The 27,651-nt window shown below is 41.2% G+C and overlaps 1 protein-coding gene across 1 annotated transcript; it reads right to left on the reverse strand.

Annotated features, from left to right (window-relative positions):
* Positions 1–8: 8 nt before the first annotated feature.
* Positions 9–27,317, reverse strand: xkr6a (XK, Kell blood group complex subunit-related family, member 6a). Its single transcript, XM_077550758.1, has 4 exons — positions 26,223–27,317; positions 17,929–18,125; positions 14,483–14,900; positions 9–10,356 (listed from the first exon to the last, which is right to left on the reverse strand). Exons 1-4 carry the CDS (start codon positions 26,792–26,794, stop codon positions 9,852–9,854), a joined length of 1,692 nt encoding a protein of 563 aa, XP_077406884.1. The 5' UTR covers positions 26,795–27,317; the 3' UTR covers positions 9–9,851.
* Positions 27,318–27,651: the final 334 nt, after the last annotated feature.

The following is a 27,651-nucleotide window of genomic DNA, read 5'->3' on the forward strand; positions in this document are numbered from 1 at the left end:
GGAAAAATGTATTCATAATTCTTTATTATATATATTTTTTCTCCATTGCAGTCACAACAAACAATACAGTGTAACAAAAGGGAAGGACTGGATATAAAACAACGCTGACATACATACTCTTGTTTTAAAATCCAAGTGAACTGTTTCCATATATATTACATTATTCGACGTGTCACTACTTCTCTACATCATTGTAAATCTTTGCAGATAAATAGACTTTTTATTTTCAGGAGGTATTGTAAGAAAAATAACACAATTTTTAACACTGGCCACGGTTGAGCCATTTGTGAAAAATATTCAACTCTTTCCCAGAATGATTTGACACTATAGTAGACACAGTACATAAAGAAACCAGCGATACACAATGCATGCTTGTGTCTCTGGTGTCCACTGAGACATTTGGTGTGAGTTTGGGGATTTCTCCCCGAAGACAGGTTGGTTCCTGGATAACTGTGAGGTGCACATACGTTTTCACATCGCTGATGATGACTACACCAGCTAAACTTGCTTCTCCACCTGAACCCTTCCATGAAAATGGACTTGCTTCAAAGTTGGCAGAACCTCAACTCTGCAAGCTTTGTTTACACTTCACGCAAAGCAAATAAAGCCCATAAAATCAAAATCCAATTTTGATATTTGTTCTAACTGGAAATACAATGACTTTAAATGATTTTATTTAACTGCATGTGAACCAATAAATCAAGTGCCACTTTGGCAAAACGCAATCGTATGCACAGACACTTGTACCATCGATTTATCATTGTGCTTCTACTTAGGACAACACGCTGCACAGACTCCTACAAAAACACCTGTATTGTATTTTTCTTCTCTCATCGTACATTCGGGATATTTATAGAGAACATCTACTAGCCTTGGAATGAGCAATCCATAAGTAAACTCTGCCAATATTGATGAGTTTACACCAAAAAAAAATATTTACAATCAAAATGCCACAAGAAACCAAAAGCTACTTTAGCACACTTTCTACAGCTAGTACTTATTTTTAAGCTAAAGACAACAGTAGAAAAGCATGACACCCCCCCCCCAAAAAAAAAAAAATTGTTTTTACCTGATATAAGGTGATGATACTTTCACAACGATGGAACAATCTTTCTTTTTAAAATTTAGCTTAATGTGATGTGACCGAAACACGCTCACGTCGCCTCATATAGGCATCATATGCTTCGCAGACCCTGATAGTGGAACATTTAAGTACCTAAAAGCACAAAAAAGTTCTGTTTCTTCATGATAGGATGCACATTCCTCACTGTTTTAACCCCCACCCAACTCATCTGAAAACATTACAAATGTAAAGAAATAAGGTTAAAAAAAATGCATCACTAGTAATAATAAATAAAAGGCAAACCAGTGCTATAAAATGAAAAGCAATGGTGCCCAGAACCTTTGTGTGTGTAATCTTGCATAGCTGTGAATGTGAAGCTATACAATGGGGAAGAAACGGCGCACTGAAACGAAGGGACCTTTGCACGTACAGTGATGCAGAGTCGCCTGGAGCGAGACAGACGCGATAAGGAGGAGATACCTGAGGCTACAATCAAGTCTGAGCACCACACATGCAAAGCACTCACAGTAGGCCAGGAGTACTTGGACTGTTTTTGCCTTTATAATCCACCACAATGGAGCTTGTATTTAAGAGGTTTCACAAATTATGGCCTTTTACCATTTAAGGATTTTCTATACATTAGATTTTTATTAATTTTTTTTATGTATGGGACCTCTAGTATACAAAAGACAACCAGAGTGAACCAGGAAAGCAATAAACATCAGCCGTTGCAGATTTCTGAGGTGCTTATATTGTTATTTTCCTGAATAGCGACCCTAATGTAAATACAGAAGTACAAAGTAAAACCCTCTGAAATCAAATAAAACCAATTTGTATCGATCGTAATGATGGCAATAGAAAAGTGTGAAGAAGGAAAGGATCCGAGGATCATCACCTGAAGCAGATACTGTACCACTTCCTGTGTCACGGGCATGTACGCTATAGCTGCCAGTGAAAGTGGGTCACTGCTGTTTACTGATGATGGGAGCTGTGGAGCGTTTATGCGCCACATACACTTGTTCTCAAGCCATGCCTGTGTGCAATGTCAGCTTTCCAAACACTTGTAAATGTGTTATTCTCCGCTGTGTTGGGGGGTGAAACCTCTTAAATTGAAGCTGAAATCTGACAGTACTTTATGGTTGCGTTTGACCTGATTTGGCTGAGACACCTGATTGGCTGGAGCTCTGGATTCGGCAGAATGGTTGTAAGGGCGGCTGTTGATGGATGTGAGCGGATGTGAGCGGAGCAACCACAACACTAAATTCACACTCTAACACATTAATTCCTGGCTGTGTTTTTGAAATGGCACATTATGTTGGGTTAGCATACAATGACTCATTGTGCAGTGCTCGAGTGTGTAGCACCAACACCCGCTGGATTTTCCCTTGGAAAAATGTCCTTATCCACTTTAGAGAATGTTGCTGCTTAACCCTATAAAGCCAAACGTATCATATATAATACAAGACATTTTGAGCCCTCTATTTCGTGAGTATAATATTTTGACGTAATTGATCCGATACATGCATTGCACGGAAAATCCATTAGAGGGCAGTATCATCCAGCTGATGGCTTTTCCAGCGACCTTGCAAGATCGCCCCAATTGAGAAAGCAGACACCTTTACTTATTAACTCATTCACTGCCATTGACGGCTAAAAACGTCAAAAATTCATTCGAGCTATTTCTATTAGTTTAACATTCCCCCTCTTTTGTTAACAAGAGTATGAAAAGCTAGAATTTTTTTATTGTATATTTAGAACAGATATGACATTTGTGATTAATTGTGAGTTAACTAGTGAAGTCATGCAATTAATTACGATTTAAATTTTAACCACCTGACGCCCCAAAAATTTAATAATCTTTTCTTTTCTTTCCTATTCATTCACTGCCATTGACGGCTATAAACATCGAGAATTCATTTGAACTATTTCTATTAGTTTAACATTTTTTCCATTTTTGTTAACAAGAGAATGAAAAACATTTAAAACATTTAAAACAGATATCAAATTTGTGATTAATCGTGAGTTAACTAGTGAAGTCAAACAATTTATTACAATTAAACATTTGAATTGCTTGTCGCCCCTAATTTTTAATAATCTTTTTTTTTTAAATGAATTTATGGCAGTGAATGAGTTAAAAGTGGGAAATGTTCTTTCTATTTTTTGGAAATAATGTTTGATATGCCTGTTTATTATTATATTTTATATTATTATTTATAGTTATAAATTTACGAGCATTGTGACCGGATGTATCAAATATGACACAAATCAAGTCATGTGGAAGTTGATTTTCATAAAAAAATAAATAAAAAAAAGGGGAAAAAAGTTTGTTCAAAAAGACCAATAAATACTCTATTTACAAAGGATGCGAATTTTCTGTCATATATTTCATGATTCAGGCTTTATAGGGTTAAATGTGGCACACACAACACACATTTGGCTCAATTCTTCATCTCACTGAAACAAAATCTTCACTTGATAGCACCATTAGAATCTTTTCCCAAATTGTAAAGGGGTCAGGGGTTAACTGTATCCGTTTGTGCGTTCAAGTAGTGAGGACGGGATGCATCCCGTCCCATGTTATTACAACACTACCGGTGACTGTATGCACGAACAAATTAGCACCCTGCTGCACAGGACAAAAGTGTAGTGAGTGTGTTAGCTAAGCACATCTCCCTGCAATGAGAGACTTGCATAGCAGTGGTCTGTCCGTGTGGCGGCACTAACTGAAGGCAGTACTCAAGTTGCACCATAGAATCCAAAGTGACAATCTGCCCTTTTGCACCTTAATGACGCACGTGTGATACATATTTGCACATGAACACGTGACTCTATTGCATCTTCACACTGACTAACCTACTCATCTGTTGGCAGCAAATGAAGTGTAGCACCACAGAAAGTAGTATGAACTAACTCATTGGTAGTTTGTGTCCTTAATTAAAATGAGTTGCGCAATCACATCTGCACTTTTCCGTAACATTGCCCCGGTAGGGCACATAACCATATTTGGCAACATAAATTTATAAGGCAAAGGTCATAACGATGAAAGAAAAGTGCATTACATCATTATAATGACTATTGAAAATAATTACAAAAACTTTGGAAAAAAAAATATAAAATCATAAAATACTACTATAATTTGTAATGGAGAGATTTTGAATTTTTCAAACTACTCCAAACATTTTTTCATACATTTGGTCACTAGTATTTGTAAGCAGAAATTAGCTTCACCATCAACATTCCATTTTAATTTAATTTGATCTCGTTAACGTGCAATGCTCCCGAGACAGCAGCAATAATAACAACATCTGTATGTGTTCTTCACACTTGCACCATGTGTATTGGCGAATGCAAAAATTGACCCTGCTTGATCCCAAAACCAGTCCCACCCCTCAACTGTTAGCGGTGGTCACGACACCCCCCGACCATACGCGCTCAAGAGATGACTAATATTCTCTATACATGATTCGCCTCCTGCCAATGTAACAGCTTGCAGTAGAGGGAAAAACAAACCAGGCAAAATAAATACAAATTACAGCTTAGCTGTAGGTGGCTTTGGATGAGTGGGTGCGGTTCGCTCATGCGTCAAAGGGAGAACATTTATACAAATGAACAAAAACATGCTGGCATTTGCTCATTTTGAAATTCTAGTTATTTTTGGTCGTTGTCTAGCGTATTCGTCAAACATATTTGTTTGAAACCCATTACTCTCTTACATATTGTTTCAGACATTGACTACTTTTACATGCAGTCGATAACCCTTTCAAAATGTGAATAATGAAAATATTTGAGGTTCGAAACCTCATGTAAACATGCACAAAAACCCAAATATGCAATTTTTCGCGTTTTTAAAACCTGAATAAGTACCCCTTTCCTAACTATTTACTATAACATTTGGTCATGTAAACACGATCAGGGTACCTCCTTTGAACTCAACTTTGGCTTGTGTTGTGCGCATACTCTATTCGCAAGGAATTTGGTCTTCATGAACTACTTGGATGTGCGGCAACCATCTTACGTTGCTCTCACTAAACCAGCCTAAAATGAATATATGGGGACGGCGCGGCTCAGTGGTAGAGCGGTCGTCTTGATGCGTTTGAACGTTTGAACTTTGAACATTCCCACCTCATTAACACCTGGATATTTTTAGCTTTATCGTCACGTTTCTGCCTCAATTCTACAATCCTTATATTCTGTGTGTTTAATCAATGTACCCCATTTAATCACCATTTTTTCCCCAATGATTAAACTTTAATGCACGCATATTTGATGTTAATATCACATAGGCGGGGTCATGTTTGACCTTGATTGTTTATGATGTGTTTACATCATGAAACAGGGAAATTATGTGTGATGTGGGTTTAGTGACACTGTTAGTGTATGTCAAATTGAGAGCTGTATTGGTTTTGTCAAATTGTGTTGAACATTTTGGAACAAATGTAATCTTCCTAAAACCGTCTGGTTGGACTTTAGATAAGCTGTACAAAGCGCATTGACCCTGGAAAAATGATAACCGTCGCTTGTTAAAAATGATTTAACTGTTCGTCTAACAAGGAGTATCTTGTCGATAAACTTGTTAAGCGGGCCCAAGGAAAGAGGCAGTGCCCGCCAGCAGTACAGGTGAAACTCGTAAAAATGTCTTATCCCCCAAAATTTACGATCAGGCAGCTGCATGTGAGCTGGCTAGCGCACGCTAGTGGCCAAAAGAAACCCGTATGTATCATTAGACTGATAGGTAGGAGTGGACATGTTTTGGAGTAGCCAATAAAGTAAATTACCTTAAAGGTCCCATAGTATGAAAATGCACTTTGGTGGGGTTTTCTATCAATAATATGCATCCCTGGCCTGTCTACAATCCAACTCCTTTCTAAAATGAGTGCTTCAAACGGGCAGATTAAACTTCAGTGACTTAGTGATGTCAACAAGATACGGAAGTGCACTCGACCCCGCCCCCTCGGGTTAGTGGCACCGCCTCTGGTAAAGGTTTGTCACACCCACTGAAATTGGAGAAGCTGGCTGACCCTTTCTTTTTCTCCCCTTGCTCGCAAATGCTCTGTGGCGAGGGGAAACATTGATCAGGAAAAAGGGGTTGCTTCCTTCGTCCCAAGTCTTTGAGAAGACAGTGGACTAATTTTATTTTTGAAGGACGTGTACCGACAGCATTTTTCGAGGGACTGTTTTGTTAGTGAAAGGCTGTTCAGAGCTGGATTAACAACACGTTTAAACATAATGGATTGGTCCCAACAGTGTGACACGACTGCAAACGGGAATTATATAAATTTAACATTTGTGATTTGGCCTTCCTTCTTATCCTTTCTAATAAGAGATGTGCACCTTCTAGCATATTACTGGTGTATTTTTAGTGGCTAGAGGTTGTTTGGTTACAAGAGGTCAGATATGATAAAGCAGACGGTGGTTGGATAATATGAAGCGGTTGCGTATTGTGGTTTCGACGAGACGACTTGCACTTTGCGACTGCGCAGTGGCCTAAATGTGCACATTTGTGCTATTCATAACCGCTTGGAAATGGGAGACATTCACGGCATAATAACGTTTGCGGAAGATTTGCCAGTTAAGGCAAAATAACCATTGCCTAAACAATCACAAACTAACGCTACAACATAGTCTCTGTAGTAACGTTAAGCTACTTTTTCTTGTGGTAAAACGTTATGCCACTTTTCCACATATTAAAATAGTTCTCAAATGTGTAATAGAAATGTCTGTATTTTTTTTTTCTTCTGCTGCCATGGCCAGTCGTTTCCATTCACAACGTTAGCACATGGCTACCATGACCGAAATCACTGCCCCTTCGATAGAGAAGGGTACGGCCTAGGCGTGGCCTGGTGCAGCTATTTACATAAAAGTGACACACCCTGAAAACAGGCTGTTTTGAACAGAGGTTTTTTTTGGCTGATTTAGGGACAGCAAAAATATTACATCCAAAGTCAATTTTGATAAATCCATGTCACAGACATGTCTTTTACACATTTGAGAACTATTTTAGTATGTTGTAAAGTTGAATAATGTGAGACCATTAAGATGTTACGCTAAAAAAAAAAAAGGTTTGGGCGTGGATCTAGAAAAGGTTATAAAAAACAGTGTATCTCTTTGTTCTACAGACTTCTTGCCCCTTCTGGACAGAATTTATTTGGATGTCTTTGTCAAATAAATCATCGTGATCGCTGCTCGAATCCCAGCCCGGACTCTGTTAGTTTTCTTCTAGACTCCGAGTTGTTAAACTTAGTCGTTTTTCAAACCTGACTCAAGAGGAGCCTCCCCCAAGACCCGGGAAACAAAATATACTATTACGGCTGAAGAGGACAATGGATCCTCTTATCTTCATTGAGCATCGGCCTTTTGGGGGGCAATGATGAGCCCACCCAGGGACGCAAATCCCGGGACGGCCGTCGGTCTCCCAACCCAGGGGTTGTGGGCTCGATCTCATGCCATTGTGATAAGAAAATAAGTTCGTAGATGTCTTTAGGCCTGGACTGCCATCAAATATGTAACATTTTGATCAGATAGGATCATCTGGCTCAAGTTATAGCATCGTTTATTGTCACAGTGTATCATCAGATTTTTTGCCAATCTAATGGCCACGGCCTTTGCAGGAAAGTCACAATATTCGGTCTGAGCAACATCTTAAGGCCTGCCAATTTTCGTAGTCCTAGGTCAAACGTGCCAGGATTGTTTTTTATTTTTCCACTCTAAGGGGCGCTATATAGCCATGTTTTTATGATAACTTCATAATATCACATTTTTCGCCGGGCCCGAAGAGTGTGCAAAGTTTGGTGAGTTTTCGTACGTTTAGGTCCCCAACAATGACATTGATTTTGTAAGAATAAAGAAGAAGAAGAAGAATTTCTACAGCCTAAGTTTGAAGTCATAACGCCATCCGCTCACGCATATAAACAGGTTATCGCGAATGTTTCAGAAACCGGAATCTTGACCTTAACCTGAATATTGGCTGCATGTAAACATAGTCATTGCCTTAAACCGCCTTCTCAAAGGATAATAGAGAGTATAGCGGACAACTTTTCTCCTTTCCTCTCCAGTTTGTGATTATCTACGATACACATTCATTTGCAGAAAATAAAGTATTGGCTCAAGTTACAGTCTCGTCAATGGAACTTTTCACTCACATTTTCACAACACCATTTGATTATAGTTTTTACACAACCAGATTTTTCAACAACCTGAATCCCTCCAACAATCCAATTCCCTCCATTCTTAAAGGGATACTTGACTCATTGAGCCATTTTCAGCAGTAAAAAGTTAATATTTTCCACAATAAATGAATGAAATTTCATTATTTTTCTTGTACAATTAATAACTTTAAAAAAAATCTATTTCCTGTCGATTGAAGATGACATCTAACCTCGCCAGCCAGATTGATAATTATAATTCACTCGAGGGAGTTTTTCACATTATCAATCTGTTACTTCACTAGGCAGACCCGTTCGGGAAAGGCGGGGCTTGCTGTACAATACTTCGAGCTGATTGGACGATGCGGCATCTTTGCACATTTTGTTTTGACCAATCAAGGCAACGGATGAAAATCTCGACTTCTTTACCAGACAAAAATGCAATCCTCTCGCTGTTCAAATTCAACAAAGAAACGGTGAGTAATTCTGCGAGAACATAATTAATTGCAGCATCCATTTGTCTGTTAGGTTTGTTTGTTCCCCCTCGCCATCGGCGCTTATTGGTTTCGTTCTGCCTAAACAACGCCTGAAAAAGATCGGCTGCTAACGTATAAGCGGGAGCGGTACAAGATGTATTCTCCGGAGTTTGTGAACTCACAAATACAGCGAGAATTCATTTTGCTGGCAAGGTTAGATGACATCATCTGTGCTGAGGAAGTAGGTAAGGACCAGGGATGGACTGGCACAAAAAAATATGCCCTGGCATTTTGACTCTTGCCTGACATGTAGTTCTGCCACTGATGTTTTTTGAATAATTTTCAGTTTGCTATCTATATTCGAAATGGGTTAACGGACTGGTCCCTCTAAATTGTGGGCTAGTCTCTTGGGGTAACATGTAGGAAAATAAAAATTAAAAAGCACTGCCTTGGCCCCAAAATAGGCCGGCCCACCGAGCATCTGCCCTGAATGCCAGATGCCCAGTCCAGCTCTGGTAACAACCAATCATGGCTCACCTGTTTTTTAGGTTTGGTCAGTAAACTGAGCCACGAATGGTCGCTACCTACTTCCTCAGCACAGGTGATGTCATCTTCAGTCGATAGCAAGTGGAAAAATTTGTATTTAAAAGGTATTAATTCTACATGAAGAATAACGAAGTTACCAAATTCATTCTGGACAAACTATTAACTGAAAATGGCTCAATAAGTCAATTATCCCTTTAACATCAATTTATAGAAGTGGGCTACTTTTTTTTTTCAACATTTCATCTTTGTAGAGGTACCAGGGAATGTGTGATACAATGTAAACAGCAAGCGGCAAATCAATCTGGTATGAAATATGCTGACGGTGGTGAAACTCTGACACAGATGAATGGTGGTAGTTACAGATAGAGAGGAGGCGCTTTCAATGGACTCCCACTGAGGCAGCTTGTTGAGTCATGGCCAAAAGACTCGCAGGTTGAAGGTGCTTGCAAGGAATGTGTGTGATTTTGTGTGTGCATTAAAATGTGCCAGATTGCTTTCGTGTCTCTGTGCTTATACCAAGTGTGATGTGTGCGTTTCTTATTCCTCTCTGAATGTGCCCATAAACACAAACATGTCTCTTCACAGTGTGTGTTACGTGTGTACTCATTGGTGTGCGTGTGTGTGTCAAAGTGAGGACTCATATTGTAGAAGTTCGTAGAGCAGGGGCCCATCACGGTAACGGATGCCCACAGCGGCCGGTGTGATGTACTGCAAGATGTTTATAGTCCTTCGCAGGCGCCTGTCAACGTAGTGGGCGTCCCATGCCGGGTAACGCTTCCTGGGCATGTCGATCTTTATAAGTGGGCCCTCAGGCTTGGAAGTGGGGGGCACTGACCTCACCTGGAAGACGGGAAGACAGGTCTCCGCCACGTCCTCTTCTGTCTGGGACTTGGTCATGTGCGCGGGGGTCGGTGGGGCGGTAGGCGGTGCAGAAGGGGGAAGGGGAAGACCCCAAAGCAGCTGGGCGCAGCAGGAGGAGGCAGGGCTGGGCTGGAGGTGGGCGGTGGCAGGGTGCAGGAAGCCGTAGTACAACAGCATGACCAGGACACCGCCGGCAAACGTCAGGTAGACGCCGCACAATGCTGGCACGGCGTACGAGTCGGTCAGCACCGGGTCCCTGTAGGCGTACCTGCATGTGGACACAGTCATGTTAGTACTTTCGTAATCCACGCCAATTATTTTTGTCTATTTTGTACTGGCAGTCTAATTTATTTAAATCTTGAATCAAGACTGATTTCTACACTCTTGCATTTGGTTTAAATACATCGGGGGCCCTAATTTCACAGGTTGGGGCCGCTGCGCTCGGCGTAAAAACAGGCACATTTTCATTTTCGGGCCAGGTCTAGTTTAGCGTGTTTGGGAATTTGACCAAAAGTAGGCTAGATTTTAGACAAGCTAAAAGCAGGTCTAAGTTGTGACGCAGGTGGTGTAACATGATTTTGGTGGATTTGGGGAGTTAGGTTGATCTCTGTGGGCCCTTTAGCTGCTTTTCCACCAATAAGCCCAGGATCTTTGAGTTCTGAGTAACAGGAGTTCTTGGTTGTAAAAGTTCCGCAGGGAATTTAGAATTTGTGTTTCCACAGCGTCTTAGATTTCTCTGTGATTAATTTAAATGAGTTTGATAACGTATGAGTTTGATGAGCCCAGCCGATGTAAAAACAACACCACACTGAAATTGACCATCCAGTCAGCCTTGGTCAGTGCATATGGAGGATCAAAACTGCCAAAATAAATAAACGACTAAATAAATAAACTACTAAAAGTAAAAATAAAAACGGATATAAAAAATATAATTCAAAAATGTTATTCAAATAACGGTCTTAAGTGTGTCTTGGGTGGTAGTCGTCCATTGCTGGAGCTCTTCAGCGAGACTTCCTTGTTCACCGAAGCCGCTCACTAGACCAACGGTTTGCAACGGCGGAGTCCAACCCAAGACACGCTTAGGACCGCCCCTTATTTGAATAGCATTTCATTCTGGCAAATAAATGTTAGAGCAGAGCGTTTTTATTTATTGATTGGTATTTAATTCTATTTATATATTTATTTTTGTATTTATTTTGACTATTTTTATGTTTTGAATCTCGTTTTTTGTATTTTAATTGGACTTTTATTTATTTATGCATATATGTATTTTTTGGGTTATTTTTATTTCCATTTATATATATTTTTTTATTTAATTTTTGAATTATATTTTTTATATCAGTTTTTATTTTCACTTTTAGTCATTTATTTATTCATTTATTTTCAATTTTGGCAGTTTTGGTCCTCCATGAGTGCAGCCCACCCCCTCAAAGTTCCAGCCTGGCTCAGCAAGACCCTGCTGGGAATTTAATTACTCCGGAAATTGTTGTTGGTGGAGAAACGCGCAAACTGAATTTTATCAAGGCAAATTGAAAAGTTCTCCAAAAGTTCCAGTGGCGGAAAAGCCCCTTTTGAGATTCTTGCGTGGGTAAGGGCTACAGTTTACAAATTAATTTGACTCATCACTGCCATCATCAGGAGTTAACAGCTGTTAAACTTAGCTTAAAGTGTTCACTTTGATTTTCTAATCTAATCATCTATTTTCTACCAAGATTATTATAGTTAATGAAAACTAATGAAATAACTAAAACTAAAATTGCTAAAAACTATTTCATTAACAAAATAAAATTTAAATTAAAACGCTTAGAAAACAGAGAAGTGTCATGTTTGGGTTCTGTTTTTCATTGTGTGTCTCCCTTGGTCTTGTTAAGTGTAATCCTGCCCTTCCTCGTGTCAACCAATCAGTGCTCTCAGCCACTTGTATCTTGCCCCAGGTGTGTCTTGTTGCGTCATTAGCGTGTGTGTGTGTGTGTGTGTGTGTGTGTGTGTGTGTGTGTGTATTTCGTCTCCTGTCTCCCCTCTGTCTGTGTTGGTTCATTGTCGTTTTCTTCCTGTCATGCTGCCAGTTGTCGTCCCCACGTTTTGTTTTACTGCCATTTGGAGTTCGCTTTTGTTTTGAATGATTAAATTCCTTTTTTGTCCATCACCTCTGCCTCCTTGCCCTGCTTCCGTGTATTTGGGTCCTCCACCAAACTTTACCCGTTGACAGAATGAACCGACCACAGAAGGACCCAGCGGGAGCTCTGTCATGCCACAAAAAAATACTTGCCTCCGGAGCTTTGACGATTGCTTTGTTGGACGAAGCCCTGCGGCACCTGGCTTTGGCTGATGGCGCTCTGGGTGTCAGGTCAAACAGTCTTCAAGTCCCCGAACCACGTCCGCCGCGGCAGCCTCAAGTCCCCGAACCACGTCCGCCGCGGCAGCCTCAAGTCCCCGAACCACGTCCGCCGCGGCAGCCTCAAGTCCCCGAACCACGTCCGCCGCGGCAGCCTCAAGTCCCCGAACCACGTCCGCCGCGGCAGCCTCAAGTCCCCGAACCACGTCCGCCGCGGCAGCCTCAAGTCCTCGTCCCGGCTCCGCGGCAGCCTCAGTCCCGGCCCTACTTGCCTGTGCCGCTGCCGTGCCAAGTCTCTTCGCCTCTGCCATGGCGGTCTCAAGCCCTCTGATCCTCGTCCGGCGGCGCATGCCCTGCGGCCGCCTTCTGCTTTCTATGCCAGGGCGGCGCGGACGCTGCCAGAGTCGCCTCCTGCTCCAGTGTGGCGTCCGGGACGCCCTCCTGACCGGCCCCAACGGGCTCCCCTCATCTGGCGTCTGGGACGCCCTCCTGACCGGTAGTGATGTGCCCAACTGTGCCGAGGCGCCGATGTGTGTGCCGAAGCCTCGGAACGCGCCATGCTACGTCCGAAGCCTCGGAACGCGCAATGCTACGTCCGAAGCCTCGCCAGACGGGCTTCCTAAGTCATCGCCAACACATAGTTTCGCGGTTGATTCGACATAAAATGGCGCACCAAGATGACAATGAGCTCCAGGTGACACTGACACACCCAACTCGCATCTTCAAACCTTAATCGGATTCGCTTTGCAATGGACGCACCCGCAATGACAAAGAAGAGAACATCCCCTGTCTGGGATCATTTCGAGCAGATCTCTCCTAAAAAGGTACAAATTATAATAACCAGTGTGAATATATATTGTGAATTGTTGTGACAACAAGGTACAAATTATAATAACCAGTGTGAATATATATTGTGAATTGTTGTGACACAGTGTATCCCTCGTTTTAATGTCTTTCTTCTACTTGCTGGTATTTCAAAAGGTGAAGTGTAAACTTTGTTCCAAAGAACTTTGGTACCAAGACAACACTTCATCCATGTTGAGGCATTATAGGGCCCTGCATGAAAATAAGGAGACAATTGTCAATTTGCTTTGAGGGTTTAAATGTGTTAATTTTGGCATTGCTGAACGTCCGTACAAAAGAAGGAAAGTCAAACAGTTGTTTGTGAATTGTAGTTTACTCTACTTTATTAACACAACACATAAAGACCTTTTTTTTATTAATACTGAAACTAATAAAAACTAAACTAAAACCTAGTCTTGTAACAAAATCAAAATCATACAACCCGCTTTTAAAAAAACTAACTAACCGAAAACCGAAAACAAAACTATAACAAAAAAATTCCAAACCATTACAACCCTGTCTTTTTTTCCCCCTACACCCCTTGAACATATAACAGGTCCCAGGTAAGCTACTCCAAACTGACTTTGGGTAAGAATTGTGTCACACCTTGGCTGCATTGCTTCAAGTATGGGTATGTTAAGTTTTTGTCCAATCAGATTTCAGACTCTTTGTGCGGCCTTGTCAATCAAATCTGATCAGGGCCTTCAGAATCACAAAGTAACTTTTGCTATGTTTGCCATGGGACTGTTCAGCCAAATTAACTCATTGACGGCTATAGACGTCAAAAATTCATTTTAACTATTTCTATTAGTTTAACATTTGTTCCCACTTTTGTTAACAAGAGTTTGAACCTAGATATTTTTTTTATTGTACATTTAGAACAGATATAAAATTTGTGATTAATTGTGAGTTAACTAGTAAAGTCATGTGATTAATTACAATGAAAAATTTCAGTTGCATGACGCCGCAAATTTTTAATCTTTTTTTTAATCGCGTCAAGCAATTAACATTTTTAATTGTAATTAATCGCATGACTTCAATAGTAAAGACATGTTAAACTAATAGAAATAGTCCAAATGAATTTTTGTTGTCTATAGCCGTCAATGGCAGTGAATGAGTTAATAACTATTGCAATCCTAAGTTAGCACTGAAAATTGGTAATAAGGAAAGTTACAATATAATAATAAATCAAATAAATAAACATCGTTTTACTCACCACAGGCCAGTGAGGATGGTGTTCTCAGCCAGCACCACCGTGTAGTAGGTGATCATTCTGTGTCGCGTCTGGCCCTCCTTCACGTTAAACCAGCAGAAGATGTAGACAATGCCCACCACCATGTTGAAAAGCACCTCCTCCCACTTGGACATGCAGAAGTCGGTGCCCCCGTGCACCACCCAGAAGGCCATGGCGGACCAGTGGACCACCACAAAGATGCCAAAGTAGATATGAAAGAGCGAGGCAAAGAGGGCAAGTGAGAGGACGCGGGACGAGATGGTGAAGAGGCGCCAGAAGAGGTGCAGCAGCGCCCCGCGGTAGCTCATGCTGCGCTGGTCGTCACGCGAGTCCCGCAACAGTTTGTGGTAGGAGGCCAAGACCCAGGCGAGAGACAGCAGGGAGGCGAGGGAGGAGATGCCTGCAGGAGACAGACAGGACTCATGCTTCATTTCCTCTCAGTTAAATCCTTTCCCAACAAACTTTGAAGAAACTTCAAGTGAGTAGTAACAAATCTAGGTTGAGCCAGTGGGGTTTGTCTTGAAGTTCAACCAAAAAAAGGAAAGAACCTACTCAAAGACTTAGAATTATGTATTATATACAGAGATGTAACGATTCACTCAAGCCCGCGTCGATTTGATTTTCAGTTCCTGATTTTTGATTTGTTGTTTTTTGCTTTTTATTTTTTCTGACAATCAAAAGATGTTTTTATTTTAACATCTACATTTTGTCCTTGTTATGAACATTAACCCTATATATATATATATATATATATATATATATTTTTTTTTTTTTTCATGAAAATGAACTAATAATTTTGACTGTTTAATTAACTACATTTTTATCTTATCAGTGCTTTATATTTTGCCCTCGTAACACGAAGAAGACTGAAGCTGAGGAATCGTGTTGATTTTATTTTTTACTATTTTCCTTCACAAGGAGGTTTGCCCTTAAACTTCTTTTAATCTTTCAAAATAAATTGAAATACTTGTGTATGTCTTTATGGATTCAGATTTTAAATTACGTAAAGGGGGCTAAGTTATGGAGGACCAAAACTGCTAAAAGTGAAAATAAAATGGATATAAAAAAATATATATAATTTGAAAATTAAATCCAATAAAATAAATATAAATGCAAATAAAAACAACTATATATATATAATTTGTTTGTCAAATTATATATTTTTTTATATCCGTTTCCCCCCCTACTTTTAGTCATTTATTTATTTTGCATTTTGGCAGTTTTGGTCTTCCATACTAACTTGATAAGTTTTGCTTCTTTCTGCCCCTTCTCAAACTTTTTTTCCTTTTTTTTGTCTTATTACAGTTTTTCTCCATAGGTTTGGCACATTTCCTGAAACTGAGATGACATTTTCAAAATACCATGGATAAATCCCAAAACTACCTTACAATTGGTCTCAACTGAATGTCATTTCTCATTGCTTTCATCAAATTGCCAATGTCTTAGAACATGTCTCAATTGCCTCAGTGGATCTGTGCTAATGGTTGTGTACATTTAGCCTACAGTTAGCACAATCTGCCCACATTTAGCACGTTTTCCAAATGAATAGATCTTGCTGATCGAGTTGGATTAGTTGTTGTTCAGTCTAATGGCTATCCTCTTCAAAACATGTCAGCAGGATTTCAGTGTGTAAGTCATAATATGCAAAATCATCTGTTTATTTGTCAAAATTAGTCCAGTATATCAGTGTAGAGGATGAGGTTGAGACATTCACGCCGTTTTTTTTTCCTCCTCGCTGCATTGCTGTGACGTGGATGAAAACCTTTGGCCAAACAGAGAGCAGCGTATGGATGGTCAAGAGGAGAAAGGTGACAATAGTGACTACACAGTAAATTCTGTAGAGCAAATTTGACTCTATTGAGAGTAAATTTGACTCTAAATTAAGTAGAACCAAATGGACTGCGTTTTAGAGTAATATTTACACTTGGAAAAGAGTAAAATAAAGAAATGACAAAAATAATAAAAGTCACTGAAGGGTTGAGGACCCTTCAGGTTGGGGGACGGCCGCAGTACCACCTGAGCTACGCCACTTCTACTGTTTGCTTAGTTTCAAGATGTTTTTGGTCTCGGAGTTAAGAAGATTCCAGTTGACACGAGTGATATACTAGCACACAGCAGGAGCTGCGTGGCTCAGGGTGTCGATCGTCTGTCTCCAAAGCTGAAGGTCGTGAGTTTGTTCTTCAACTCTTGAGTGACTTTTATTTATTTATTCTTCAATTCTTTATTTTACTCTCTTCCAAGTGTAAATAATACTCTAAAACCGAGTCTATTTGCTCCCAGTCTAGAGTCAAATTTACTCAACAGAATTTACTTTGTAGTGAAAGTGTTACAGTAGTTGGTTCTTCATTTACGCTAGGCAAGGCATAATTTTAGTTATTAGTTTTTCATAAATATACAGAATTTGGCTCACACTTTGAGTGAATAAAAACTGTTGCAATTTCGTTGACTCAGTGGAGTATGTCAAACCGCAAACTTTGAATACTGCTCTTGTAAACCCCCCCCCCCCCCCTCAGTTTATATATAATTGTATTTTGTTAGCTGTTGTGAGAAAACATCTAATGATTTTGACTTGTGGTGCTCACAGAATGCCAAAGGGACAATGCATTTTGGGGGCACTGACTACTTGTATGACATAGAAATTTGATTTTGACACATAAGTGAGCTGTTTTGGGAGAGATGTGAGCTTTTGCAGATGATCCAAAGAGTTGTGCAAAGAGAACTAAGTGAATGCAGATGAGCCAAAGCAATTGTGAAGGATCTTTGCAGTTGTGCCTGTTCCGACTCTTTGTTTGGGAAAGGAACAAAGAGTGAAGCACGTGTGAGCAGTTTTGGGATAGATGTGTGCTTTTGCTAATGAACTGATTGTGCACAAATGTAAATCTGTTTGGCCAAATGAGCTTGCAGTTTTGAAAACGTCATCTCAGTTTCAAGAAACGTGCCAAACCTATGGAGAAAAACTGTAATACAGGCCCTCTACTGGACTAATAAGACACTACATCAGCGACACGTATTTCATCGCGAGTGTACGGCCACAGGCGATCAATACACCAACAATAAATTGCCTCATTAAGTAAACGAGGAGCCACTTATAAAACTTAAAACATTAAACTGACTACTTACAAAGATCTAACAAGATTTTACAGGGACCTACAAAGACCAGACAAACAATACCGGATATCTGCAAAACGTGTCCGTCCCCAAAACGGGTCCGGCTAGAAACGATGAAAAACTGCACAAGGTGTTGTGAATCGATGCTGATATCTATTTTTTTATATCCCTGCATATTCTAAGCAGTTTAGATCGATATTCGATCAATTTCCAATCGATTTTCGATGCATCGTTACATCCCTAAGCCCAATGTGTGTAAACTGCCAATGACCATTTGTGCCTCTTCAGTTTTTGTGTGCTCTTCTACTACATCGACCTACACTGCAGCGTCTCGGCACGGTTCTCCTGAATCATGATGCACAGCTGCAGGACCAGCTGAGGCGCCGACTCCAGGAAAGTCTCCAGCAGCCGAAGCATGTTGACGTCCGCGTACTCGAACATCATGGCCCAGTACCAGCGGCGCTGGTGCTCCTTCTGGCGACGCGACATGAGGCCAAGGTACAGCGTCCTGATGTACCTGCAGCGGTCAGAAATAAGAAATAAACTTTATTAATCCATTGAGAATTGATTCACCAGCTGGGTTAGGGTTAGGGTTAAAATAAATTTTTGTGTTATCGTCTTTCTGAAGACCGAATTGATGATACCACAATAAATTGACTCTTTTACTGGATCTCATTAGACGGCACAGTGTGTATGAGTAGCAGCTTAAATGTCGTTGTTAGCTGGTGTAGAATCTGAATGATCTTAAATGGTCTTGCAAACATTTTTATTGGAAATTGGTTTAAAATGATAAAATCATTCATTAGAAAATTAGAAAATTAATAACTAACTGGAAATGAATTCAGTTCAATTGACTTTAGAGGCAAAATGAAAGCAGATCATATTAAATATGGCGATGCAATTGTACATATTGTATATACATGTAACATGCAGTGTTGTAGTGTGACGATATATCAATATTGCAATAAATCATGATACTTTGTCTCCCGATAGATTATCGATACGCATACGCAAGTATCGAGATCACGGCTCCATTGGTCATTACTTATTGAGCAATTTCTTGGCAGGCCGCTAGGGGGAGCGCCTCATAAGAGTGGCGGGAAAATGTATGGAGGTTTTCAGGCGAAGAAGACTCATGAGCTTACTTTTACTTGTGTAAGACATTTATTATCTGTCCAGCAACGGACTCAGTTTTGCATATTTAACATTTTAAAACATATTCTATGATTCGACTTTTTGAATTTCGGAGGAAGATTAATATTGATTTAATTGGATTTAATATTTAAGTAATTTTATTTATTTACTTTTGCAATGTTACACCCAAAAAAATCGTCAGTCATTAAAGTGAAACAATTCACTATGTAACTGACTGACACGTTGCATGACAATATTGTTTAAGAAAGTGGTCTCCGTTGAGAAGACATTTGTATTTGTTTAAAAAAAAATACACTTAAATACTCATTGTGAAGAAGACAAGAGTTTTAATATTTTGTCTCAGTGATGGTACAAAAAGAAACTATTTTCTCATTGAAAAAGCCTCAATTTATGTCTTGAGTAGTTTTATCGTAGATTATCGTGGATTTATTACCTGACCAATATATTGATAATCGGGGGTTGCATCATATCGTGAGATAATCGTTATCGTGAACCTTGTATCGCATATCGTATCATATCCCACAACTTGCACATCTGCTGATGGCCAAAAGGGCTTTTACACGTTTGATCTTTTTTTCAGGACGAGCATCCTTGCTGACTTCCTTTACTCTATTTGAACAAAATCAAAGATCAAGATCATTTAAAAGGTAAACAAATGGCGTGAATTCCCGTGAACATGAGCTACATTTTTTTTTTTTTATCATTACGTCCGATGAACCGACGGGCAGACAAGTAAAAGATGCTCCACACTTTGTTGTTAAGATACAGTGACAGCTCACGTGGGTGGAATGTAGAATTTCAATTAAAGTGCCCCTGAGCTCTTCATCACTAGCATATGCGTGTGAGGATGCGTGTACACTTAAATAATGTTGCACAGGCTTCAGCGCACGCTTTTACAGCATGTCTATGGCGGTGTTGCCGTTAAAAGTCCTCTGCTTTGCAAAAAGTAACAGTTACAACCACATAGCATCAATAATAGAGCATCCACAGAGGAGCTCATATACACGCATGCCCTGTAAGCAGCACAGATCATGGGTTGACCTTTTCCATCAGAAATTGCTGTGACCTTGACTCCAGAATTATGATTTTTAGCTTGGGTTTAAACACGACATAACAAACAGCCTTTTGGTTTAAAGATGGAGTAGCAGGTCACCCTGACAGCTGCTTGCATTGGATAATTACAAAGGAGAAGTGTGGATCTTCTACATCAACCCTCCCCCAAGCAAGCACTCTCCCTTTTCTTCTCCCATCCCCCTTTTACTGGTATTGTGTGCAAGCAACCTTTTCCCACCTCTTCCTCTCCCCATCGGATGCCTTCCATTCTTCACCCTCCCTCCTCCACCCTTCATCCTCTCCTCCTTCTCACCCTCATCTCTCTCCCACTCCATCCTCTCCGCAGCTTCTCTCCATCTCTTAACGATCCATCTCAATCAGTCTGAAGGCTTTCCCCTGCCCCCTCTTTCCATGTTCCACCACTTTTCCCAGGTATCAGTGTGACGGGGAGGAGGGGTGCGCGTGTATGTGTAGAAGTGTGGTCCATTTATCCCTTGAAACTGACCATGCATTGGTGTTTCTCCTCTCAGCAGGATGGAAAGAAACACTCACATGTGCGCACACGCACACACCAACAACAGCGTAGTTAGCTACTCGAGCTGCTGTCTGCCCAGAGGCAAGTGGACACCATAAAAGAATCTTCTCAGAGAGATGAGCCAGGAAGGAAATGAGAGAGTGAACAATTATCTTTGCAGTTAGAGCGGAGAGGCGCACGAGGCAACTGAATTGTGCAACTAGATGTGAGTGGCTGACTGTCCACAACCGCTTCTGCTGCAATTTGAATCGCAGGTGAACAGCGGCGCAAAGTCGCATATGTAACGGGCTGCCATCAAAATTGCCATGTTGTATCACATGATCGTTAATAACAAAAATGGTAGCGATAGACCGATGTTCTTTTTTCAGGGTCGATACCGATTATCCGTAACCAGGGAGGCCGATAACCAATATTTGAAGCCAATATACATTTGCAGGGAATTAAAAAAAGTTGCTGTCAAAATTGTTAACTCTTTGACTGCCAAAAACGTTAAATGACGTTTAGTAAAAACCTACGGAGGGCCGCCAAGGACGTTAAAAGACATTCTCCAATTTTTTTTGGGGGGGGGGGGAAACGGGTGGAGGAAAGCCTTGGCCAGCTGTGGGGAAAGTTTCAAGCAGATCTAGTTAGCCTAATGACTATTTTTGGCCCCTAGAGGGCAGCGATGACTCTCTTTTGACAAGATTGGGTAGGCGTCAGTAGAAGACGTGAGGCGGAGCTAGAGGGGACAATGGCTGGGAAAGGGAAGAGAACATGGCGACCGGTTGCAAGCAGCTCACGCTCGAGCAGTTTTTTTCAAAGACGAAAAGCATCGACCAACGCTAAAGAGCACATTGATGACGACGATGATCATTATCGATGATGATGATGGTGACTCCGAGGTTGTAGCATTGACGCGGCAGTAAAAGACGTGAGGCGGAGCTAGATGGCTGAAGAAGCTAACAATGACGACCGGTTGCAAGCAGCTCACACTTGGGAATTTTTTTCAAAGACGAAAGGCATCGACCAACGCTAAAGAGCACATTGATGACGACGATGATCATCATCGATGATGATGATGGTGATTCCGAGGTTGACACCGAAGTTGGAAGCGCTGACGCGGCGGCTATGACGACATCATAAAGGTTCACGGGCTAGCGATGCTAACACCGGAAAACGCGGAGCACAACCGAGCACGCTCAGGCGGACGTTCAATCGGACGACGAAGAGTGCCCCGAGTCCAATGCATATTCATCGGAGTAGTGGGTACAGTCTGCTACTTGCTATTCCCCGGAAAAAAAGGCCGTCAAGAAAGTGTAACGTCTGCATGCGAAACGGACGATCGAAGTGAAACGTATCTGTTGTGCAAATCCTGCTCCGTCTGCTTGCACGCAGGGCAGTGTTACAAAAAGAAAAACTGTATTTGAAACATCCACATAATTGTAAATAGTACCACAGTTGCACACATTTGGTAATAGTTTGCGAAATTGTTTTGTCAAATTGTTACACTGTTGAATGGAAATAAACGTATTTTGCAATCTAAAAACACTTTTACATTGTTGGTGGTGGTGTATTACAGAAGTAAAGTACTATTTAGGTGTTTGTGGCATCATTCATGGACAAAAAGAAGTGTAGAATTCACTAGAGTGCATGAAATAACATCATTTCACAAAAAGCTCTTTTCAAAACAGAGCATTTCGGTGAAACTAACCATTTTCTATTGTTGATTACTGAAGAACGGAATAAGGTAGAAACATCTTTTTTTCTGATGAAAGATGAGAGTTCAATCTTTCATTTGGTAGTATGTGTGTTTCCATAGTCCAAACACAACATTTTCTGTGGACCTTGAAAGATCAGTCAAAATGCTTAAATCGGCTGGCACTGGCGACATCCCGTTTCTGAAAACGTTTGGCAGTCAAAGAGTTAATAATAAAATAATAATAAAAACTCCAGCACTTGACTGCTTAAATGTCTTCAAACACATGTTTGTTAAACAACTTTTGTGATTTGCAACATATTAAAGTTTTTTGGTTTGCCATCAGCTTTTGCACCAACTACTGTATGCCAACTCCCAAATAGCCACTAATTCGCAGGCTAACTGTTAGCTCGCAGGCTTAACCATTCACCCGCACGTTAAATCCAGGAAAACTCTCAAATAGACGCTAAAAAACGGCTATTAGGTTAGCCCGCGAGCTAACGTTAGCTCAGGGGCTAACCTAATAGCCGTTAATTCGCAAGCTAGCCGGTTAGCTCGCGGGCTAACCATTCACCCGCACGCTAACTCCCAAATAGCTGCTAATTCACGAGCTATCTGTTAGCTCGTGGGCTAACTGTTCTCCCACACGGTAACCCTGGGATAACTCCCAAATTGCCGCAGGCTAACCCAATAACCTCTAATTGCTGCTTATTGGCTGTTAGCACTGCACGAGCAACCAATCAGATGGTGCTGTGGGCGGGTAAATGCTGCAGGGAGTCAACAGCCGCGGACTCAGAGCAAACGGAGTAGAAAAGCGCCCATCGGAACAAAAATAACAGTTTATAATATATCGGCCATCAAAACTTCCACAGAGGATAAATAATGTATGCTTGTAATTGTAAGTAATGTTGTATTATCTGTCTGAATGTGTTGAAACACTGTTTTTGTATAAATATTTGTTGCTTCAAGTATTATAACGCCACCGTACAGATGCATTATAACATCACCATATAGATGTGTTACGTTAGCCCATCAATGACAACAAAGGCACACTCATTTAACACTGTACTTACTCTTCTTCATTTGATTATTTTACATTCATAACCTAGAAGTGTTGCTGTGATCACATTTGCTGTAATTAAGACATTTGAGGTTACGAATGGTGAGCATTGAACTCATTGGCACAGCAGGTTGGCATGACATGATCAGTTACCACCAAACTTTTTATTTTATTTCATTTTTCATATTTTACAGGCAAAAATAGTTCTCATACAAATAATTACTGTGATTAAAACTTCACTAATGCATTGAAGCAAAGTTCAATAAAAACACAGTTGTGTTAAATGTGTCTTGTGTGTTAAACTACAGCTAAAAATAGGTTATAATTTGGGGTACAAAATAATATTACAATTGGAATTAAACTAAAATACAATCAAATGACTAAATTCTGACAAAAAGTTTAAATCATTTTATTCAAAAGACTAACTAAAACTCAATTAAAATTAGTTGTCAAAATTAAAATTGATATGCGTGTGTGTGTGTACATCTTTGTGGAATACACACACTGTACTGTACATTATATGCGCTCCATGGCGCTTCAAAGAATTTGTAAACTACCATACAGTGTTTTGAGGTGATTTGTAGGCACATATTCTCTTTTGGAAGTTTTGCCACTGACATGGAATTAGTGTCTGCTATGTGAAGCGTGAGGGAGCGTGCAGAGAGGCTTGCTCATCGAGCTGTCGTAGTGAAGCAAGCTCTTCTTCTATTCAACTTTATCTACTCGACACCACTTGCCCTTTCGAGTGGTTGACCAATGAGTGGCCCAATTTATGAGAATTTGTCGCCTTATCGATTTTTTGCCTTGAGAGCATAATTTGAGTTACGAGCAAGCTTCAGTTATCCCTGAAATATTGCTTGAGTGAAATGGGGGGGTTGATTTGCAGTTCAGTGCCCTGGTGTTGTTAGCAGGTATCGGTACCAGTGCCAATACCAGTCTTATTGTAAGGTATCGGTACTCAAGGCGGTGACCGATACAATTATTGGCCACCTTCCTACGGCCGTTTTACGATCAGGGACAAGAAATGAGAAATTATATGAATACAAAGTTGCCATTAACTTCATGCAATTTTTAGGAAAAAATGATACATTGGGATATATAGGTCTTTCTTTAAAATCTTCTGTCATTTATGGGTGGGGACTTTTATTTACTAGTGGCATCAGTATTTGGTATCAGTAGCGGTGACTACTCAAGAGTTGCGTATCGATCGGGAAAAAAGTCGTATCAAACATCCCTAATCCTAATGTATTCTGTAAATCAATTGACTCGCTTTAATTTTTTTTATAGGCAGCATATAATAATTCCATGTTTCAATAATAAAAATAATAGTTCCAATAAGACTATGACTATTATCATGTTAAAGCATTCATTTTTTATCAGTCAGGCTGGAAGTGGTGAGCAAATAAGGTGGGGGTGGCCGCCTCTGAATTTCGTACACAGGAAAAACCCTGCCCTTAAACAAGCGCATTCAACATGCCCTCTATCTATTGGCGGCGGACATGCCACAAAATAATGTCACTGTGGGGCGCGCTTTGTGCGCATCTTCCAAGTTTAAACCTCCACGATCACAATCAGATCGATGCTCCTTAAACACATCATTCATCCGGTATCAGAGGCGGCAAAGGGTTGTCTTATATTATTGTATTAAATTTCAGCATTCAGCCACTAAGGGCGACGGCCGAGATACTCTGACGGTACTTTCATCACGGAGGACAGCTTGCCAAAAATCATAGTTTTTCGGGCCTCTACTTTGTTTACAAGTGTCTCCAGCTCACATCGGGGGTTTCTTCATTCGTACCTCATGCTTTATAATGTGATTATCTTATCATGCATTGTAATCATTCCCACCCACAAGCCCTGTTTATACTAATTTGTAGGGGTGGGAATCTTTGAATGTCTCACGGTTCGATTCGATTCCGATTTTTGAGTGCGCTATTCGATTCAGAATCGATTTCCGATTAAGAACGATTTTTGATTCAAAATGATTTGATTGACAATGTTTTTTGCTTTAATTTAAAGATGTTCAAGGAATCATAATGATCTACTCCAGTCTGACTCACTAATGCTAATTAGTGCTCTACTCGCGGCACTTTTATCACTCAAAAGAACGGCTCCACGCTGCAAAAAAAATACTTTTATTGGAATAACTTGATCGTGACTTTTTCCTTAGAATAGAGCACTTATGTGCGAAGCAGTGCTGGATGAGTGAGGTCGTTGAACAAATGTATATTGTACATCAAGGGTCCACCGAGAGTGCAGTGGTTTGGTGTCGGTCAACACTAGATTGTTGGTTTTGTGAGCTTGCAAGGGATTTCGAAGGAACGTTTCACGAGGTGTGTTGTTGACTGTTACTTAAAAGTGCAACTCACCCCTCAACCAGACTCTTGCTTCACCCCTCACTAATATTTGAAAATAGCGCTCAAAGGAGGCGTTGCCTGGAGACCGTTTGGCTAGCAAATGGGGAGAGGGTTGGGCGTGGTCTGATTGTGATGCAATGAAAACTACAATCTAAATCATTTCTATAATACCACAAGCTATGCTGAATAAACTAACAAAATGCTATGCTAATAAATCACTAACATGAAAATCGATATAAAGCTATTCTCAAATGCTTCAATTTCAACTCGCTAAGGATAAACGTACGAGACTGAGCCGGTGGGTGACAGACTCTGCAGAGCGACTACAACAGCCTCACAGAAGTGATGAAGGGTAGTATATGTGCTTGTCCAAAGAGAGGAAAAACAGCCAGATTTATCCCAGTGTTTAACCTGAAGATGGCGCCGAACACATGTTTTTTGCCCCAAATTCAGGCTTTCAACAAACTAAAATGACAGACTAAAATGTCAAAATAATGACTAGGTCGTGTAGACAGCAATACAAATAATATAAAAACGCATACAAATAGTTTTTGGTGGTGTTTTTAGGGCTGGAACAGGTTTTATCATTTCAAGTTCATTTCAATATAGAAAAATAAGAATCATTTGAGTCACAAGCTTTATTTCAATTACTTGTATGCCATGTGAGAGGAGCTGTGTGTGTGAAGGGGTGTGAGACTGAGTGGGGGCGGTTGTTGTTGCATGGTGTGTGGATATCAGGTGCCGTTGCACCCGGGCTACGCACGCACAAGCCCACTTACCGCCACACTTGCCCCAGCTGGAGGATGTGTATGGTGGCCTGCCACAGCCAGATGGTGGCCAGCTGCAGGCGGTCCTTGCCGGGATAGTGGCAGCCCAGACCAACCGCACCCCGCTTTGTCAGACCCTCCACCTCCCCGAGCCCCCCGCCTGTGTAGTCCTGCACAAACCAGCGGAAACTCAAAATCTGGACCAGCACCGAAGGCACCAGCACGAAGAAGAGCGTGAGGCCAAACCACAGGTAGTCCTGCCTCTGGTAGTAGTCCACCGCAAGGCACAGGTCCGTGCCAACATCCCAGAAGAAGACGAGGAGGGCCAGTATGATCCAGAGGCAGTCCAGCCACAGCTGCTGCCGGGGTGGACAGTGAGTCTCTCGGACGCCGACCCCCCCGGCGGCGGATTGGCCCCCGTCGAGGAACGAGCCGAGGCAGGCGGAGCGGCAGCCCCAGTAGCACGCCGAAGAGCGGCAGCACTGGCAGATGTGGATCGCGGCCGAGTCCAGCGGCTCGTCGACATCGACGTCGTAAAGCTGGGCGAAACCCACCCCGGCTTTGCCGTCCGACTGCGCGGCCATGTTCCCCTTGCCGCTTGTCCCCTCCGGTGAAATGCACGAAAGCCGCACCGTGGTGCCTCTTTTTCGCGGGGTGCGGACACCGCGACGCTTCTCAGATACCTGCTGCTGCTGTACGCTTCCCTCGGTGTCTCCTTCCGGCCCGGGCCGCGGAGAGCCATCAGAGTTCCTTTCCCCGGTCCATTGAAGACCCAGTCACCAGAACCGGACACCTTCTACACGAGCCCTGCATCTTCTGATCATATAGGGAGCCTATGACGTCATGCACCGCGCTTTATTTTATATTTATATATAAAAAATACACTCTACCCCTGAGCGTGAATAAACGCGCTCCCGCTACTGCTTCCTCGCATGGCTTTGCTAATTTGCAAACGGGCAGCAAGTGCAGCTCCAGTCCGTGTCCAGACTGGCCCGGCTGACCTACCCCTTCTTGCACTGCCCAACACCGCTACTACGCTCCATCTCTCACTCCACCCTGTGCCGGAGAACCGCACACAGAGTTTAACATAGACAGTGGGTGTGTCGTTAGCGCGTCCGCCATGTTGAATGAGGCAGAACTGTAAGAACAGATGCATTTTGCGTATTTGGAGATGAATGAATACCAATATTACTAAATAAAGAAATCTTCCTATACATCACCAATATAGTAGATCATAATCAATATTTATCTATCAACATGACAAAAGCAGAAACTGTAATGTATGAGAAATGTGCTATATAAATACAAATTGATTTGACTTTAAACACTATCAGAAGCAGATTAATTGTATTCATTAATTTCCAACAGCCTATTATCTTCATCTCATGGCTTTTGTCTTGGCCTTTCAGCTTCCAGGTGTGTACAATAGGCTATATGTATA

This window comes from Vanacampus margaritifer, chromosome 1, assembly GCF_051991255.1.
Source record: "Vanacampus margaritifer isolate UIUO_Vmar chromosome 1, RoL_Vmar_1.0, whole genome shotgun sequence".
Classification (NCBI taxonomy): domain Eukaryota; kingdom Metazoa; phylum Chordata; class Actinopteri; order Syngnathiformes; family Syngnathidae; genus Vanacampus; species Vanacampus margaritifer.